Source organism: Schistocerca serialis, chromosome 2, assembly GCF_023864345.2.
Source record: "Schistocerca serialis cubense isolate TAMUIC-IGC-003099 chromosome 2, iqSchSeri2.2, whole genome shotgun sequence".
In the NCBI taxonomy this organism is placed as follows: Eukaryota; Metazoa; Arthropoda; class Insecta; order Orthoptera; family Acrididae; genus Schistocerca; species Schistocerca serialis.
The window spans coordinates 112,017,150-112,034,861 of record NC_064639.1 but is presented as its reverse complement, the minus strand read 5'-3'; the positions used below and the strand labels follow the sequence as shown (position 1 = coordinate 112,034,861).

General features: G+C 44.4%; 1 protein-coding gene across 2 annotated transcripts in view; it reads right to left on the bottom strand.

Moving 5' to 3' along the window:
- Window positions 1-17,712, bottom strand: part of LOC126456791 (uncharacterized) — a 348,424-nt gene that overhangs the window by 31,477 nt on the left and 299,235 nt on the right. For both annotated transcript variants that reach the window (XM_050092580.1, XM_050092579.1), the window contains exon 7: window positions 9,603-9,853. In XM_050092580.1, coding sequence (XP_049948537.1) covers window positions 9,603-9,853 — 251 coding nt within the window. The remainder of the gene's footprint in view (window positions 1-9,602; window positions 9,854-17,712) is intronic.

Genomic DNA, 17,712 nt, shown 5'->3' with positions numbered 1-17,712 from the left:
GTACTATATTTTTATTGATTTCTAGTTGTTAGTTGTTCTTTATCAGTTTTCGTTTAGCTTATATATAAGCTGTACATCTTATTTCTTCATTCAAATTTTGTATAAGCTTCGAAATAAAATGTACAGGTTTTTAGATATTGTGATCAGTGGGATACCTTAATATGCGCTCAAGTCAGTGCGTTAGTTATTTTTCTGTCTGCATCTAACAAACTACCCAGAATCACATCACATAATTTACTACCTGACGTTTTCTGCAGGGTCGTAACTGTACCACTATGTGGACTGCGTCTGCCAGTATAAACTAGCCATTTTGATTCCACGTGTCCAGACTTCAACACCTAACTTGCTATCAAGGAGAAAATAAGCGTTAATGACTTTCTTCTCCTTATGTACTTGGAGGTATTAACCAGCCTAAAGACATACTACTGCTAACAGGTTCTCTGCAAACGAAGTGAATACTGATGCAAGGCTGTTCAGTACACCGTCCTCAGTTGCCAGTAAAAATATTTGCACTTGTACCCACGAGGCAGTGGAGAATCGTTGGTTTACAAATCAGGTTATTGGGTTCCAGGTCTAATGATAAGTGCTGCCGATCCTCTATGATAAATTGGTTGCGTTTCTAGCAAAAAAATTATAAAGTTTTGTTATATAATTTTTTGGGGCACACCCGATGTTACTTTCGATTCTGTGAAACTCGCTGTCCTGTACAACAGAGTGGGTTTTGTTAGTCGAGTTTCTTATGTAATCACAATTCTGAGTGGGTGTCGCTCAGTGCTTCTGACTGACTATGTAGAATTACAGGTCGAAAAGGGATGAGACAGGAAGACCAAGTTACCTGAGTGCAGAGACGAAGTGAAGGAAAATCTTGCGACAGATCAAATTCACCAAGGTGTCTGCCAGAAAACGTGTTTAAACACAGTGGAATAGGTGCCGCCGGGAGATGCGTACTCAGGTATATTTCCGTGATGGGCGGACGGAAGCACTCCCCTAGAAGGACGGCCGGCGCTCCAGACGGGCAGCCCGCGGCTCCTTCACAAGGTGTGTCTGCCAGTGCTACCCCTACTCTCAGCCCCGTACAGTAGACTACCAGCCGTCTCTCCAGCTGCTCATTACCTCCTCTTCTGGGAGCGGGCCGATGCAATGAGCGCTAATTAGGATCCCACGGGCGTCAAATGTGAGTCGTACAAAGCACACTGCCCACGGCAGGCGCGCTCACCTTTTTGTTCCTTATCGCACGCACGCAGCCTGCCTTGCTCCTTACAAAAAGCTCTCTGTCGTATACGCGCAGGCACGTCTGACACGGTAAAATAAACTACAGTCATTTATTTTCACTGTATACGAGGTCTGTGAAACTAGTGGACACAGATGAATACTAACACGAGTGTAAATCCGGAATACTGAAATTGTGATAAATACCTAGAAAATCACGTATGTCAAGTACCATACAGTAAGAACTCAGAATAAAATGTTAAAGGAGAATGGACAGATTATTTCAGAAATTACGATCTTCATCTCATTTCATTTTAAATAATATAATCGCTCACGTGGCTCGCGCATTTTATTACACGTATCTGGGCTCGGGAAATTCCCAGCAGTGTAAGTGTGGGACGAGCTGCTTAAAAACATGAATTCCAAAATAATGTTTCAATGTTCATGGCTTATATACCAGCAGGTCTCCCTTCGGGTTCGAATCCTGCCTCGGACATTAATGTGTGTGGTGTCCTTAGGTTGGTTAGATGTAAGTAGTTCTGAGTTCTAGGGGACTGATGACCTCAGATGTGAAGTCCCATAGTGCTCAGAGCCATTTGAAACATTTTTTCCCTTCGGGTCATTCGGACAATAACGCGTGTGGTACCGGCTAGGCTGTTATTTTACTTTTGTGTTACTCACCTATACACGAAAGAAGAACTACCTTCGATATCAGAGGCCGTTACGTTACGTCCGCAGATAGCACAGTGACGGAAGAAATTTTCCTCGCCAATACTGGGATGTTATTTGGAATTGTTTATAATTCCAGATAATAGAATATCCCTATTTTATTCTAACCTTTCTGTATAGCCTCGTGGAGCAACATGTTGCAGTTCAAACTCGCCACCTCTTGAACGAGCTTCAGTTTGTGTTAATACGATCTGTCATCGGTGACAAGACCTATAGATGAATTCCCTCAGTAAACGTACATTATTTTCGGCTACGAACTCTTACGCGACGGAGCCCCTAGATAAAAAGTTTCCGGTTAACTTGATGCGTCAAATTCGGATAAAATCTGAAGATTTCGATGATTGCCTCCATTATTGTCGTCAGGAGCAGCCCGTGACAACGATAATGGATGCAGTGATCGTAAACTTGGTATTTTTTCCGTGTTTGACACCGTTAGTTAACCATTGATTCTTTTTACAGACTTTATTTTCGAGTGATCTGAGATTTCAGGCCCTGAATACAATGGGACAGGAAGGCCGCGGTCGACAGTGTCAAATGAGACAATACAGTCAGTTCGTTGTAGTCTGAGATGCAAATTAAGTCACACATAAAATTACCGCTGCGTATAGTTAGACATGTTTATAGCTCTGTACCTACTGAAGAATTTAAAGACAGAAGACTGCTTACTCAAAGCAGAAGGATTATAGTCCCATTTTGCTATCTTTCTGTGCGCAGGGTCGACAAAAGTTATACGAATCTTGACGACTGCACTGAAGTATTCGCAATACAAGGTCTCTCTATTTTAGAACAAAATTGGACATTGCGAGTGCCTTAAAAGGAAGCTGGTTTGTTGTTACACGGAAGTACAGGGCTATTACAAATGATTGAAGCGATTTCATAAATTCACTGTAGCTCCATTCATTGACATATGGTCACGACACACTACACATACGTAGAAAAACTCATAAAGTTTTGTTCGGCTGAAGCCGCACTTCAGGTTTCTGCCGCCAGAGTGCTCGAGAGCGCAGTGAGACAAAATGGCGACAGGAGACGAGAAAGCGTATGTCGTGCTTGAAATGCACTCACATCAGTCAGTCATAACAGTGCAACGACACTTCAGGACGAAGTTCAACAAAGATCCACCAACTGCTAACTCCATTCGGCGATGGTATGCGCAATTTTAAGCTTCTGGATGCCTCTGTAAGGGGAAATCAACGGGTCGGCCTGCAGTGAGCGAAGAAACGGTTGAAGGCGTGCGGGCAAGTTTCACGCGTAGCCCGCGGAAGTCGACGAATAAAGCAAGCAGGGAGCTAAACGTACCACAACCGACGGTTTGGAAAATCTTACGGAAAAGGCTAAAGCAGAAGCCTTACCGTTTACAATTGCTACAAGCCCTGACACCCGATGACAAAGTCAAACGCTTTGAATTTTCGGCGCGGTTGCAACAGCTCATGGAAGAGGATGCGTTCAGTGCGAAACTTGTTTTCATTGATGAAGCAACATTTTTTCTTAATGGTGAAGTGAACAGACACAATGTGCGAATATGGGCGGTAGAGAATCCTCACGCATTCGTGCAGCAAGTTCGCAATTCACCAAAAGTTAACGTGTTTTGTGCAATCTCACGGTTTAAAGTTTACGGCCCCTTTTTCTTCTGCGAAAATCAACGTTACAGGACACGTGTATCTGGACATGCTGGAAAATTGGCTCATGCCACAACTGGAGACCGACAGCGCCGACTTCATCTTTCAACAGGATGGTACTCCACCGCACTTCCATCATGATGTTCGGCATTTCTTGAACAGGAGATTGGAAAACCGATGGATCGGTCGTGGTGGAGATCATAATCAGCAATTCATGTCATGGCCTCCACGCTCTCCCGACTTAACCCCATGTGATTTCTTTCTGTGGGGTTATGTGAAAGGTTCAGTGTTTAAACCTCCTCTACCAAGAAACGTGCCAGAACTGCGAGCTCGCATCAACGATGCTTTCGAACTCATTGATGGGGACATGCTGCGCCGAGTGTGGGAGGAACTTGATTATCGGCTTAATGTCTGCCGAATCACTAAAGGGGCACATATTGAACATTTGTGAATGCCTAAAAAAACTTTGAGTTTTTGTATGTGTGTGCAAAGCATTGTGAAAATATCTCAAATAATAAAGTTATTGTAGAGCTGTGAAATCGCTTCAATCATTTTTAATAACCCTGTATATACTTCTGACGTATAACACGAAACGTTTCCCTATTTTCTGTAATACCTGGAATCAAGAACCCGAATCGAAGATTGCTTCTTCACAGCTTCATTCCATAGCATGGTTACACAGCGCAAATGCCAGGGTTGAAGAAGTATACTATCATTGACGGCATCTGAAGCAAAGATCCGAGAAATAATCACGTGGATATGTTTCTTATCACACAAATACACCTGCAAAATCCTAGAAGACGGTCGGAAAGCAGGAACCGCTATTCAGGCTTGCAAGCAAAGCCACTCTTGCTGGGAAATAATTCTCTCGGTTGCTGCTAATGGACGCCTTCTGTAATTTACTTTCACTCTCGCGCCGTACAAAAGCTACAAACCACGGCAACTGTTTACGCTGTGGAAGCCGTGCGAAAAAGATGAGGAAATGAAGAGCGACGGCAGAACGGACTTGCTTCCGGGAAAGTGCGCTAACCCCTACCCTGCGTGTTGTTTGCTCCGCGCCTGTCTTGGCTTCAGCGTATCATTGGCGGTCTCCTAGTAAATACCCGCAGTAGCACTACAATGCAAGAACTGCATACCTGGTGCTGGTCCTCTCTTTCACTTCAGTATTTTCATTTCTCCGTCTTAATGATAACATGACTAAATAACGAGCAAAAATCTTGTCTCTGTGTTTATAGTACTATATATCTCCAACCTTGAGTCCCACCCGGATAGCAGAGCACGTTAACTTGCAGCTTCCAGGATTCCGACAGGCGAGCTTGTCGGTATCGAACCTGCCAGGAGAATTAATTACGAGTTCTCATGAGTCAACCAGCTTATATGTGGTTTTTAGGCGGTTTCCCACATGGAATTATGTAAGTACCGGGCTGTTGACCACCGCTTGCCTCAATAAATGCTACGCAAACATTTAAAAAACATTCTCACGTTTGAACATGAGTTACTGTAGACAAAAACTGTTGGGATACATAAAATCCGACCCCATAGAGAAGCGGATGAAATTCAAGGAAGAAGAACATGTTTTCACTCAACGTCGGATTCGAAAGTTAGATTTTCCAATGGACAATGTTTACGACATGTAAATAAGTTGAATTTGCTCCTTTTCAAGATTATCTAAACTCATTTGCTTTCGCCAACCAATGGTGAGGTTTGTGGTTGTGTGTTAGTGCGTGAGTGTAAGTCATAAATGTACGAGGAGCATTAAGTTAGCAATATAAGACTTTTTTTCTGAAAGCATCTTGATTTCATTCAGGATTACAATACATCAAATTATTCCCCACAACTTCGGCTACAAAACCCTATTTTTCAGCGTAATCTCCGGTCAATGCAACGGCCTTGCGCAACCTTGCTGGGAGAGCCTACACGCCCGCATGGCAGCACTCTACTGTTCGTCGTCTCGCTGCGTCAGTAACCCCCTATCATCCACCTACTTCTTCCCGCAGAGTGCATCCTTCATTAGACCAAGCAGATGAAAGTCGGATTGTGCGAGATCCGGGTCGTAGGGTGGATGAAGAAGAACAGTCCAGTGAAGTTTTGTGAGCTTCTCTCGTGTGCGCAGACTTGTGTGAGGCCTTCTATCGTCACGGAGGAGTAGGAGTTCGTTTGAACTTTTGTGGCGACGGACACGCTGAAGTCGGTCCCTCGATTTCCTTAGGGCTGAGGGCAGCACAGCCGTGTGCGGCTGGCCGGCGCTCGGGAGATCGGACAGGTTTGCGCGAATTGGTGCGAAGATGACAGACGCCTCGCTCAACGACTCACCGCGCTTTTGTTCACTGCCAGGTCTCCGTAGACATTCTGAAAGCGCCTTTGAATGTCTGCAATGATCTAGTTTTCCGCCGAAAAAAACTCAATGACTGCTATCTTACTTAGGACGCACATCCGATACAGACGCCATTCTGAAGGCTACGTCTAGCAGAAATTCATGAAATTACAGGAGCTGAGCGTAAATATTGCACAATGTGCCACAAAAAATTACGCATTTATTCAACCGAAATTGGGCGAGAAAGAATGTCTTGCATTACTTATTGAACGCCCCTCGCATTTTCATGTAGTTCTATTACGTGACAAGTTTGCCCAGAGGGCGATTTCGTTACCGGATGAACTATGGACCTCCAACAGCACAAGAAACTTATCTTCGTCGTGAGCAAACAAGGTGCTTGCAAGTATATACGAGGGTCGTTCGCTGTGATGTAAACAGCTGGCTGTTGTAGCACAGTAAAGCTCTCTCGCCCGGGTAGAAACGGCGCCTCAGAGGCATCTGCTGGCGTGGGCCGGCATTCCGCGCCGCTGTCCTACAGGGCACAGGGCGCGCTCGTGCAATATTCATGGCGTAGAAAGTGTCGCCGCCTCACACCACAGCACAGGCAAGTGTCACAGCCGGAGCGCGTCCGGAATGCCGCACACGTGTGTGTGTGTGTGTGTGTGTGTTTGTGTGTGTGCCTGGCAGTGGGAGGCTCTTCGCAACCCGCCACCACAGTCCAATCGCCTCTGCCCCACGGTTACTCGTAAGGTAGCTGACAGTGTGCAAATCACCCCAGACTCTGGCAGAACGATTAGGCTCTGTGGTTAGTATCGCTTCCACCTTTGTAAAAAACACAGGTCATCGCTTAGAATAGGTTGCTTGGTTGATTTTGAGAGAGGACCAAACAGCAAGATTGTCCGTCCCATCGATTAGGGAAGGAAGTCGTCCGTGCCCTTTCAAAGGAGTCACACCGGCATTTGCCTGCAGCGACTTAGGAAAATCACGGAAACCTAAATCAAGATGGCCGAACGCAGGTTTGAACCGTCATGGTCCCGAATGTGAGTCCAGTGCGCCACCTCGCTAGGTCTTAGAATAGGCGTAAGACACAACTCACGAAATCGCGATGCTTTGGCTCCTTTTATTTCCTATTTCTCAGAAAGAGCAGAAATGTATGGACTCTGGAGCCATAAAAGTATTTACTTCACTCCCAACTAAATACGCCGCGAAGGAAACGGCACTTCTAACTGCATCATGAGAAGTGTTGTTGCGCTACGCGACTGAAAAAGATTGCTTCCTTCGCGACTATTGGCCGTCTTCCGTTGCGATTTGTTTGTCTTGTGTCTGAAGGCTCTATTTAATCTAGATAATCGTGATTGAATAGGGAGTCCAGCCAAACAAAGGGCGTACCGAATGACAGACAACACTGCGTCAATTCGAAAGAAAACAGGGTTGAACATGCTTGTCCTGTGGACCAATAAAATTAAGAAATTAAGGATAACCACCTACTGTCTGAGATCCACAGGAATTGATTTCAAAATAATTTCGCAAGTCAAATACTGCCATTAACTATTGTCTTTCTAAGCAACGCTTTCACTCTGTCTGGATATTGGACATTTGTGACGAAAAAAGAGAGAGAGAGAGAGAGAGAGAGAGAGAGAGGGAGAGAGAGAGAGAGAGAGAGAGAGAGAGAAACTTGCTGCCTGAAGATAGCTAAATTTCAGTCTCACCGACAGGACCACTAGAACCCAACTGCTTATCGCGTAATTGTGTGAGAACGCTATGTTCCTATATTATGCCGCGTACGTAACCCTCAGTTCAATTTTAGCCGCCTCAGAAGTACAAAGGACACTACATAAATGGTGTAGTAATTGCTAGGATTACCGTTAGAAACATAAATAAAGGTGCAAGAGAGAAACTGGAAGCCGACAACTTGTCTTTGTTTTTTATTCAGTTTGTTTACTTGCTTTGTACACAATTAGAATCGCACATCACTCGGTGTTAGTCCACTGTGTATTTTATATCCTTACAGAATCTAAATTGAATTCTGTAAATAATAAAAATTAGTTGATCACGTAATTTCTGCGTTTTTGTGTAAACAAAGCAATTACTTTTGATGCAAGTATAGTTTACATGCAGGAACTTTAAAAAAATGTCATTATTGTTGTTATTTTGTACTCATTAGAACATTCTTCATTAAGATCAAAGGCAAGAGTTTTCTGTTATTATTGAAAAATGCGAAAGTTGTTTGCGAATAACAGAAACGTGTTTTATGCAAGTTCGTCGAAGTATTGAAGCGATGTCTGATGTACTTTTGTTTTGCGTTGTTTTTTTTCCTTTGTGAGGAAATAGCGTTTTCTAGCGCTGTTCGATAAATCTATATCGTTTTCTTTATTTTTACTGCGACACCCCTCTGGTTCACGTTACAAATTAACAATGGCCAAGCCGAGCGGTCTAAGGCGCTGCAGTCGTGGACTATGCGGCTGGTCCCGGCGGAGGTTCTAGTCCTCCCTCGGGCATGGGTGTGTGTGTGTTTGTCCTTAGGATAATTTAGGTTAAGTAGTGTGTAAGCGTAGGGACTGATGACTTTAGCAGTTAAGTCCCATAAGATTTCACACACATTTGAACATTTTGAACAATTGCCAAATAAAACTTGAATGAAATATTGACAATTTCAGTTTTTCTATAAATGCTGTTTATTCTTAAGTAACAGCCAGGTGGGTAACTGTGTGAAACGAAAGTTTTCCGTAAATTACCTGTCCATTTATATTTTCTCGCTTAGTTTCTAAATTGTTCACCTCTTCCGGTTTTTTAGGGTACTTTTGTAGAGGAATCTAATAAGACACTGGTTGTTGTGGTTGACAAGAGAGCCAACACCGTTTCACTAAAGGAGGCCGAAATGCACGCGTTTTAGCTCACGCAGGCTGGCGTGAGGTCTGGAACAGGACAAGGAAATTAGAATTTAGAAAAACGGACGTAGCTGGTGGAATACTTAACTTTAATCCATTAATGATGAACGTCGCTCTTGACGGTACATGATTCACAATATCAATAGTAACTGAATATGGCGCCTTGCTAGGTCGTAGCAAATGACGTAGCTGAAGGCTATGCTAAACTATCGTCTCGGCAAATGAGAACGTAAGTAGGCAGTGAACCATCGCTAGCAAAGTCGGCTGTACAACTGGGGCGAGTGCTAGGAAGTCTCTCTAGACCTGCAGTGTGGCGGTGCTCGGTCTGCAATCACTGATAGTTCAAATGGTTCAAATGGCTCTGAGCACTATGGGACTCAACTGCTGAGGTCATTAGTCCCCTAGAACTTAGAACTAGTTAAACCTAACTAACCTAAGGACATCACAAACATCCATGCCCGAGGCAGGATTCGAACCTGCGACCGTAGCGGTCTTGCGGTTCCAGACTGCAGCGCCTTTAACCGCACGGCCACTTCGGCCGGCGAATCACTGATAGTGGCGACACGCGGGTCCGACGTATACTAACGGACCGCGGCCGATTTAAAGGCTACCACCTAGCAAGTGTGCTGTCTGGCGGTGACACCACACTGGTCGCATTCGCAAAGAAAGCAATAGTTATGAGATAACGCCCGATAGGTATGCAACACACCAAATACACAGGTAAAGCGGATACGGACTTAACTGACCGGAGCTACTAGGCAAACGGCCGTAGTCTATTTTCACTTACGGTGGTTTTACAACTCCACAAATAAGTCCCTCAGACAACGAGGATTGGCGACGTACCTTGGGTATGTCCTGCGGGTAGGCGGTGTCCCTGGGAGGCAGCTTTGGCGGGCGGTCTCGGCGCGAGGCCTGCTGCTGCTGGATCAGCTGGTCTCTGGCGGCGGCCACCACGCCCCCGGGCCCGCCTCCGACGCCCCCGGCGCCACCCCCGCTGCTGCCCCCGCTGCTGCCGCCGCTGCCCGCCACGCTGTACGGGTCCTCGTCGGGGATCGGGATGCGTGGGCGGTTGCGTATGTCCACTGGCCGTTTCACTGCAGCACACAGAAACAAAGACACCTGTTAGCACCCCGCGTCCAGTGCGGCTCCAGCGAAAGCAGCCGACTTCTAAATATGTACATCAGGAAGAACTGGAAGACACACTTAAAAATAAATAATAGGTTGATACAAATTGCCATTAATTATCAGTGCTTCATTACTTAGTATGAACAGAGGTAATGTGTTGATGTTGTAAGTACAAAAGTACGGAAACACTAAAAACACAGGGTTTTATCGCGTCTAATACGGTTAGGAAAACCGCCGGCATTCAAAACAATCGTCGGGGACTGGATAAATACAGATACTGTACTAGTTTTCAGGGGTATCTTAAACCACTCTTCCTCTTTAATAGTAGTACGTTCAAATAACGATGATTGTGGTGCACAGTAATCACAACCCTTCTCTCCGAAGTAGAGCATAGAAGCTGAATGTGGTTGTCAGGGGAGACGCGACAATTCACCCCCGTGCTCAAAGAACCAGTCCTGGATGGCGCTAGCAGTGTGAACAGCAGCCCTGTCTTGGAACACAGCATCACAATTGGGGAACAAACATTGTACCATGGGATGGAACTGACCAGCAAGAATGACCACATAATACGACCTCGCAGAGTTACCATGGGGCCCATGCAATATCGCAGTAAGGCTGCCCAAACTTCCACCAAACCCCGGCAAAGTTTCACTCTTGGGAAGTGAACCTTGACAGGTTGGAAACAACGTGAAATAAGACTCATATGAACAAATAACTTTATTCTATTGGATCATAATTCAGGTTTAATTCCTTCGGCACCACAGTTACCTGTTACGGGCATTTGCTTCATGGATGGACGGTTTTGTAATTCCAGGTCGCCCTGCAATTATTTACCTTCGTGTTGGTTTGGTGCTGACGGGATTCGCGAGTGCGACGTTCATCGCTGCAGTTACTTCTGCAACTGTTATGCCCTTATTTTACGCCACAATCCTCATTCAATGCGTACTTTCGTCCATAATGTGCCTTGACGGATGATCTTTTTCCGCTTTCCCCGTATGCGGTGTAAACCTTCACTATGGTGGCTCTCGAAAACCAAACTCGTCGGCTAACTTGGTTACAGGAGCAACCACCATGTGAGCACAAACAATTTGCCCACCTTCGAATGCACTGAGCTCCGATATAACGCACTCACGACTACATAGGACTTACACTTGCAACGTACTGAGGACATTTCACAGGTGCAGTTCGTGGTCAAATACATCACAACCTGTAGGCTTGGCTATCATCTGGATTTATGTTCAAGGAAACCATTCTCGCGGTGTTTCCATATTTCTGTACACCCCCTGTAAATATCGCATCAAAGGCTGGCGCCAAATTGCATCTTGAAATAAGATTCCAAGTTATAAAGTAGTTTTTTTGTTTGCCCTCCAATAGATAATAAATGGAAGACAAACGTAATTATTTCAACAAATTATTTTATTTCTAAAAGTTACGCACATTTGTGGCTGCTTTTCGATATAACCACTGTAACGCTTGAGGGACTTGTCGTACCTCTGGACAAGCGTCCCAATACTCTCTTCGAAAAAATGTCGCCGCCAATGAATTGTGACAGAAGATGAGACCTGTTATTCGTTTCCTGCAGGAGTCACAACCGCTTGCGGCCGGCCGACACGCGGGAGATCGGGCAGGTTTGTGCGACATTGTTGCACAAAGACTCGCCGTGCTTTTGTTCACTGCCAGGTCTCCGTAGACATCCTGCACGTGCCTGTGAATATCTGCCACGCTCTGGCTTTCCGCCAAATGAAACTCAATGACAGCTCTCTGCTTGGACCACTCCTCCGTTACAGCCGCCATTTTGAAGGCTGCGTACAGTGCCGCCGCCTATCGGAACTGGCCGAGAAAAAAAAAAATGTTGCACTACTTATTAAAGGCCCTCTTAATATTGCGCACAGCGTGAATCTAGGGGTGTTCTGATGGGACTATATGACTGAAACGTTAGTATAGGTCTGTAGTTTCCAGTACAGTAGTAACAGTTCGCCGGTTAGTTTCTGTTGCGACCGACGCGTGGAACCAGGCGCGCGTGATGAAGTGCTTCGTTTGGAGAGCCGCGGCATTGTCTCGTTGCGCGTACGTTACCACAGATGGCATTGTCAGTGGTTGCTCTGTGGCGGCCGTCGGGCCTCGTTAACGTCATGTCCGGTCGGAAGAGCACAAAACGAGGAGGTGCCCGGTCGGGTCCTGCCAGGAGCTGCCTCAGACTGGATGCCGGTGTAGCGTCTGCCAGCGATAGCCGCTGCACAATGCACACGCGCCACAATGCCTATATTTATCTGGCGTGACTCGAGGAAACCGACGGACGTATGTACCGAACCCACTGGGCGTGAACACGCGCGATCCGCCTTAGTCATCCACAGAGACACCGAGGCGGGCAGCGAATGCCTCGATCCTGTCGCTATTGGAGGCGCTGCGCATGCGCAGTCACAAGAAATCTTCCTTCCACTTAGGAGCCCTAGGACTCGCTACTTCATTCACTAGAAAATCTGCACATGCTTGATACGTGGATTCTTCAGCCCAGTATAGTATCCAAGGACTTGCTACTTGAGGAAGCGGAAAAAAACAAGATACGAAGCATTTCGCTATCATTGTGCAGCGCGTATTACAATGAGCAACAGAATCATCGAGGTTTTTTTGGGTCGTCAGTCTTCTGACTGGTTTGATGCGATCCACAACGAACTCATCTCCTGCTCCAAACTCTTCATTTCAGAGTACCACTTCCGCCTACCGTCCTCAATTGCTTCTTTGGATTTTTCCATTCTCTGTCGTCTTCAACAGTTTATACCTTCTATAGATCACACCAGTGCCGTGGAAGTGATTCCATGATGTCTTACTACATGTCCTATCCTTCGGTCGCTTCATCAGGTCAATGTTTTCTGCATGCTCGTCTCCTCGTTAATTCTGTGGACAACCTCCTCATTCTTTATCACTCCCCCTAATATTCATCATCTTTCTATATCATCACATCTCAAGCACTTTCGCTGTTTTCATTTCCGGCTTCCCCACACTTCCATACAATCCTGCGCTCTAAATGTACTCTTTCATAAATTTCTTCTTCAAATTAAGGCCAATGTTTGATATTAGTAGACTTCCCTTGGAACCTCCTTTTTACCAGTGCCAGTCTGTTGCCAAAGCAACAGTATCCCTGCACTTCATCTACTCCACTGTCCCAAATTTTTATGCTAACTTTATAGCTGATCTTAGCTTTTCTAATCCTCATTATTTTCGTCTTTGTTCAGTTTCCGTATTCCGTACTCATTAGACAGTTCATTCAGTTCAACAGGTCCTGTAATTCTCCTTCAATTTCACTGAAAATAGCAATGCCATCGGTGAAACTTATCATTGATATCCTTTCACCTCGAATTTTAATCCCACTCCTGAGCTTTTATTTTATTTCTGTCACTGCTTCTTCCTTCTATACATTTAACAGTAGGGTCGAAAGACTGCATTCCTGTCTTCTACCCTTTCTAATTCGAGCACTTGGTTATTGGTCTTCTTTTCTTACTTTTTTTCCTCTTGATTCTTCTACATATTTTTTTTACTCGTGTTTGTCTACAATGATCACCTACTTTCCTGACAATTCTGATAAAATTGCACCATTTCAGATTGTCAAATGCTTTTTCCAGGTCGACAAATGCTATGAAAATGTCTTGATTTTTCTTAAGTCTTGCTTTCACAACCAATCGAAACGTCAGGACTGTCTTTCTGGTGCCTTTACCTTTCTTAAAGCCAAACTGATCGTCATCCGACAAACCGTCAATTTTCTCCCTTTCTTCTATAAGCTATTCTTGTCAGCCAACTCGATACATGAACTGTTAAGCTGCTAGACGCGTAACTGTTTAGTGCGAATATCGAGTGCGTGTTAGGGTAGTATCGTGTTTGTGTCGTCGATTAGAACGCAAGAAATGAGAGAGGCTGCCGGCCGGTGTGGCCGAGCGGTTCTAGGCGCTTCAGCCCGGAACAGCGCTGCTGCTGCGGTCGCAGGTTCGAATCCTGCCTCGGGCATGGATGTGTGTGATGTCCTTAGGTTAGAATTATTTAAACCTAAATAACCTAACTAGGGGACTGATGACCTCAGGTGTTCCCATAGTGCTCAGAGCCATTTAAACCATTTGAGAGGGGTTGAAAACCGATGTCAGCACATAGCTTACACTTCTCGAATAGGAACAATGGGGCAGCCCAACCTAACGTTCTCATTCGAAGGACGTATCGCTTTCAACAGAGGCATACAGCCTGTCACGGTGACACATAACGGAGAGGTTTACCTTTTTATTTTTCAATAAACGACACGTACATCACAGAACTTGTTCTTTATAAGAAAACAGAGTTGCTGGGCACAGAAATCCGTCTACAAAACTATCGCAGATACGAGTGACAAGACGGATAAACAACTTACGGTCAATTGCGCCACTATTTCTTTCGTCTGGTTACACCAGACGCCACCGCAGAAGTGCCAGCCTCCGTACAAAGAGAACTAAGATTAAAAACCTCGTAAAACCGTAGGCGCAGTGACGACAAGGCCGTACAGGCAACCACAGCGCATTAAGTTGTGATTTGGTGTAACGTCGTTAAATGCCAGCCTATAGGAGCAGCCACGAGCTACTCAACCTTTAGGATGACGTACCCATCTGAGACATTCACAATTTCCTGCCAAACCCGTGCAGCAAAAACTCCATGCGGGGTGTTCTAGCTGAGGCGTTTAACACAACGAGTCAGTTGTCGTAGTTAGTGCTAGAAGGGTTGCAGACGACGAACAATTTTCAGGTGGTTACGCTGTTTGGGAAATAGTAGAGCCAACGCGAAAACAGTAACTCAACTGTTCGTTCCGTGACCAATTGGGTTTCCAGGTGGCCTGCAAGGCGACTAAAGAAACGCTTTGTCGAAGAAGAACAAACAAAGCGAGTCGTGCCCACGTAACGTCATGCTTTGCTTGGCTTCGTTGGTGGCATCGACAGCGAGAAGAAAAGTCTTTTTTCTTGAGTCACTGGTAAAAAAATATTTGGTTAACTCACATCAAAGTACTCCCAGCTTCATACCCTTCTCGGTAACATCACGCGCAGTTCTACAGTTGATGAATACAGATGAAAAATCAAGGAGTAACAGGAGTGTAACATACTAGTTTTTATATATATATATATATATATATATATATATATATATATATATATATATATATATATATAAATTAACTACCGGTACAGATCCACCAACGATGACGACGAATACGTGATAATAAAGGGTTTCAAAAGGCACGAATATTTTTGGGGAAATTCTTAATAGTCTCAATACATGGAGTCAAGGCCCATTAAAAAAAAAGGCAGCGTGAACGTTTCTTGTACGTAGCGACCGACACACTGCAGTCGGAGTAGAAAAGGTGATTGTGTATTAAGAGGCAGTCGACCTCGCACAAGAATTACACGGCTAGGAGTCTTGACAAATACGTTCACAGCAGAGAAGCTACGGATGCTAACCGCGAGGAGTTGCAGCATTGTCCATGACTCATCGAGACGCGTTGCAGTGGATCTTCTGCATCGGCGTTCGATGTCTACATAGTTCCTAGAGAAAACCAACTCTAAATCAACAGTACATTTCTTTCATATTGGACGAAGGATATTTTAGGTTTGGCACAACAAGTGCACGTGCTAATACTACATAAAATACATGCTTTAAAATCACAGCGTAATTCAAAATATGTTGCATAATTTCAAGCTAATACTAGATTTCTTACGGTTTTACACCTGAAGTTTACCGTTTTGAAAAAGTGAAGGGTTTCTAATCATAAATAATAAGTAGCGAAAAAACTCCTACTACACGAACTTCGCAGATTTTTTGAGTCTTATTGCCTTGTACCCAAGTACAATATACGTGTTTATTATTCTTCGTACTAAATAATTACATCAGCGATTAACGCAAAACCGATTACCCTAATGTAATAGTTCTGAACTTTGGAAGATACTTTCCAAGTCTTTAAGTGTTATCGTATAAAATTTTGTTTTTATAAATTGTAAAACCAACTCACGACAATTAAGATGCAAAACAATTCTGGGTTGGAATCATTTTGTTTTTTCATACATTAAAACACCATTCGCTGAATTAATTTTAGGTGACAGATTTTAACTGATTGTTGAACATAGCCTCGCAACTGGACCGTCGTCTTTCTCAGACAACACTTTAGTAATCGAGCTATCGAGGCCCACGCCCTGGTTCCCCTGACAACTTCGTTCTGTTAGACCTCATCTCTTCCAGTCAGTTGCCAACTCCACACGACTTCTCCCAAGATGCAGCGTGGCCAGAGGAAAAAACACAGAGGAGGAAGATAGGTCTGGATTGTTTTCTGAATAGTAGCATGTGACTAGATCATCGCAAGAAAATTTGAAAGGGAGATTGAGGTTAGTGAAGTCCATTTAACATAAAGAACAGTTCCGCCTGGTATCGAAACGGAAAAATACCCCCCGTTTTAAGCCTCGTCATGACGCCTTTTCGATTCATCAGTTACTCGTTCTCGATTCCACACGAATGGCAGACACAGCTGCAATCCTTTCGCCAGTTCTGCCCTTAAGCTGAATAACGGGCAAACCAACGAAGCATTGGAACGTAAGGTCGCCCGAGTAAATAGCCGCTGAGGCTTTCAAGTAGCCTTGACAAGTTCGCCGAGTGGGATACAAGGCGAGCGTTTTGTAGGCGCAGATTATAGATGGGCAGAAAACGAAACCTCGTGCGAGCGTTCTAGCCTTGACCACCGACACTCGTAGAGTCCCTGAACGAGGTATGCTGGCAATTTAGTTGGTGGCAATGGTCGTTATTTTTCATGTATAGACGCAAGAATATTACGGCTGCAAACAGAGAGTCACACATCAAATTCACGACGGATTTACTTTAATTTTAATAAACTCTTATCCGCTTCCACTACCTTCACGAAGATGTTCCTGTGAATCTTCAAAATATAAGTCTTTCAGTTATTCGAAAACAACCAGAAGGATATGTTTTACCATGTCATAATAACAGATTATAATAAGTAGGCCCTCTGCTATTCAGCAAAACGCTGCTATTGGACTCGAAAGCAGACGGAAGGTCTTTTACGCGCAGCAACGACTGTACATCGTCGGAAAAGTTTTCATTGGCATGACAGTGTCGGAAATAGACTACTACCGATTGACTATCGGTTGGATTCACATTTTCCCCACTGTACCAAAGCCTGTGGAAAACCGAAAAACAAGACAATCTAAGCTTTTGAGGTGCACTGTTACAAAATGATGTAGAAAATTAAGCGGAGTGATAAGAAATGAGTAATATGTCCGCAGGATGAGTGGGGAAAGAAATATCCGAAAACCACCGACCAGAAGCAGTGATTCATGGTAGGACATCAGGGAATAACTTGCATGAGACTGGAGTGAGCTGTAGAGAGCAAACCAACAATAATAGAATACGTTGGGTATAAGTGATACTCTGAGGTGAAGAGATAGACACAGAAGAGGATATCATGTGAAGGGCAGTGGACAAATCAGTCAGAAAACCGATGATGAAGGAAAAAAAAATACGTTGTAACTACTGCTGATGTTGCACATCTTCACGTTCCAGAGATTGTGTTCACGTACAGATGAAAGAATGTCTCAAAAACAAAATTCGCCCTGCAATCTGTACTTAGATATAGTACCAAAGAGGTGCTATAAAACTTTAGTTTGCTGCATCTGCTTTCGACTACTCCATCATCTGGTAGATTTTAAAGCTCAAAATGACGTATACCACGTGTCCATAATTTAAACTATACACATTCATGAGTTGCCCTTACGAACTTCTAGGATTTGTAAAGGGGAGTGAGTACAGAATACTTTGA